Source organism: Macadamia integrifolia, unplaced genomic scaffold (genome assembly GCF_013358625.1).
Source record: "Macadamia integrifolia cultivar HAES 741 unplaced genomic scaffold, SCU_Mint_v3 scaffold2733, whole genome shotgun sequence".
Taxonomy (NCBI): domain Eukaryota; kingdom Viridiplantae; phylum Streptophyta; class Magnoliopsida; order Proteales; family Proteaceae; genus Macadamia; species Macadamia integrifolia.
The window spans coordinates 26,349-27,666 of NW_024868922.1; the positions used below are offsets into that span (position 1 = coordinate 26,349).

Sequence of the window (1,318 nt, forward strand, 5' to 3'; positions counted from 1 at the left end):
TATGTGGCCATGAAAGAGGGATTAAGTGGAACAGAATTTATGGGGTGATAGAGTCATAGAAACACTTGTTTCTTCCATATTTTGAACCTTAGCTCCAAAAAATAAAAAATAAAAATACTAATAAATTATCTGGCTTGATTAGGTATTGGTACCAGTTGAGATCGATACCTATCCAATATGGCCGATATGGTTGATCCGATACCGTTGCTTAAAGCCATGCCTGCTGGTCCTCCCATTGGTCCACAAATATGGTGTTTCACTGTTTCCTATGCCAAACCGGCAGGGTTCTGTAGCCCTTAAAATTTTTAGCAACATCCGAGTCATCATGTGGCAGAATCGGAACGATGAACAATACCGATCCAACCGCCGGTCAAATCGGCGCTGACCGATTCGATTCCCGATTCCCAATTAGCTTGACTAGTAAAAAGGCAGGCAGGGTAGAGTGGGTCGAGCTATTTCACTGTCAGAGACATGCTTTGGCAGTGAGTTTCATCTCTTTTCAGTTCTTTCTGGGTCCAAGCAGAGAACACTGAGGAGCTTAAATCCACTATAAATAAGGGGCAGCCAAAACCCAGAAGAAGAAATCATGAGTGGCATTGGTATCGATAGGAGATTCGAACCCAGAAATTCCTACAATGGTGACGAGCGGCGATTGGCCGCAGAAGGCGAAGAAGAAGAAGAGGAAGACGACGATGGCGGAAATGGGAGAGGTATGGAAGCGTGGGAGAGAGCATATGCGGACGAGAGATCTTGGGAGTCTCTTCAAGAGGATGAGTCCGGCCTTCTTCGCCCCATCGACAGTAACGTTCTTCATCACGCACAGTATCGTCGCCGCCTCCGTTCCCTATCCTCATCTACCGCATCCTCCAGAATCCAGAAGGGCCTCATTCGCTATCTTTACATTGTCATCGATCTTTCTAGGGTACCCTTCTTCTTTTTTTCTCTCGTCTTCTTTCGCTTCCGTTCGGATTACTGTTATTCCGTCTGTGTCGTTGCAGTTTTGGGTTTTTTGATGAACTGATAGTTAGTTAGGAATTGGGTGGGGGTGGAAGTTCTGGAAACGTAGCTAGTTTGATTGATCAAGCAATTCCAGGTCCGTTGAGAGGAAAAATGATAGCTTCTAAGGTTTTGAAGCAACAGTATGGACATGGGTTGAAACCCATCTTGACACACAAACAACTAAGCTGCTTGCCATTCCCAAATAAGAGAAGAAAATTGGTTTTCTGGTGCTTCTTTATTCAAAAATGATGAAAATTGGACTATTTTAGATGCAATTTTATCTCCCAGATTTTTTTTTTTTTTTTTTTTTTTTTTTTTT

At 43.2% G+C, this 1,318-nt stretch overlaps 1 protein-coding gene across 1 annotated transcript in view; it reads left to right on the forward strand.

The window, feature by feature from the left end:
* The first annotated feature begins 460 nt into the window (after window positions 1-460).
* Window positions 461-1,318, forward strand: part of LOC122067148 (general transcription factor IIH subunit 2) — a 3,726-nt gene continuing 2,868 nt past the window's right edge. Inside the window, exon 1 of the mRNA XM_042630992.1 lies at window positions 461-922. Within this exon, the coding sequence (XP_042486926.1) occupies window positions 587-922 (336 nt within the window). The 5' untranslated portion in view covers window positions 461-586. The remainder of the gene's footprint in view (window positions 923-1,318) is intronic.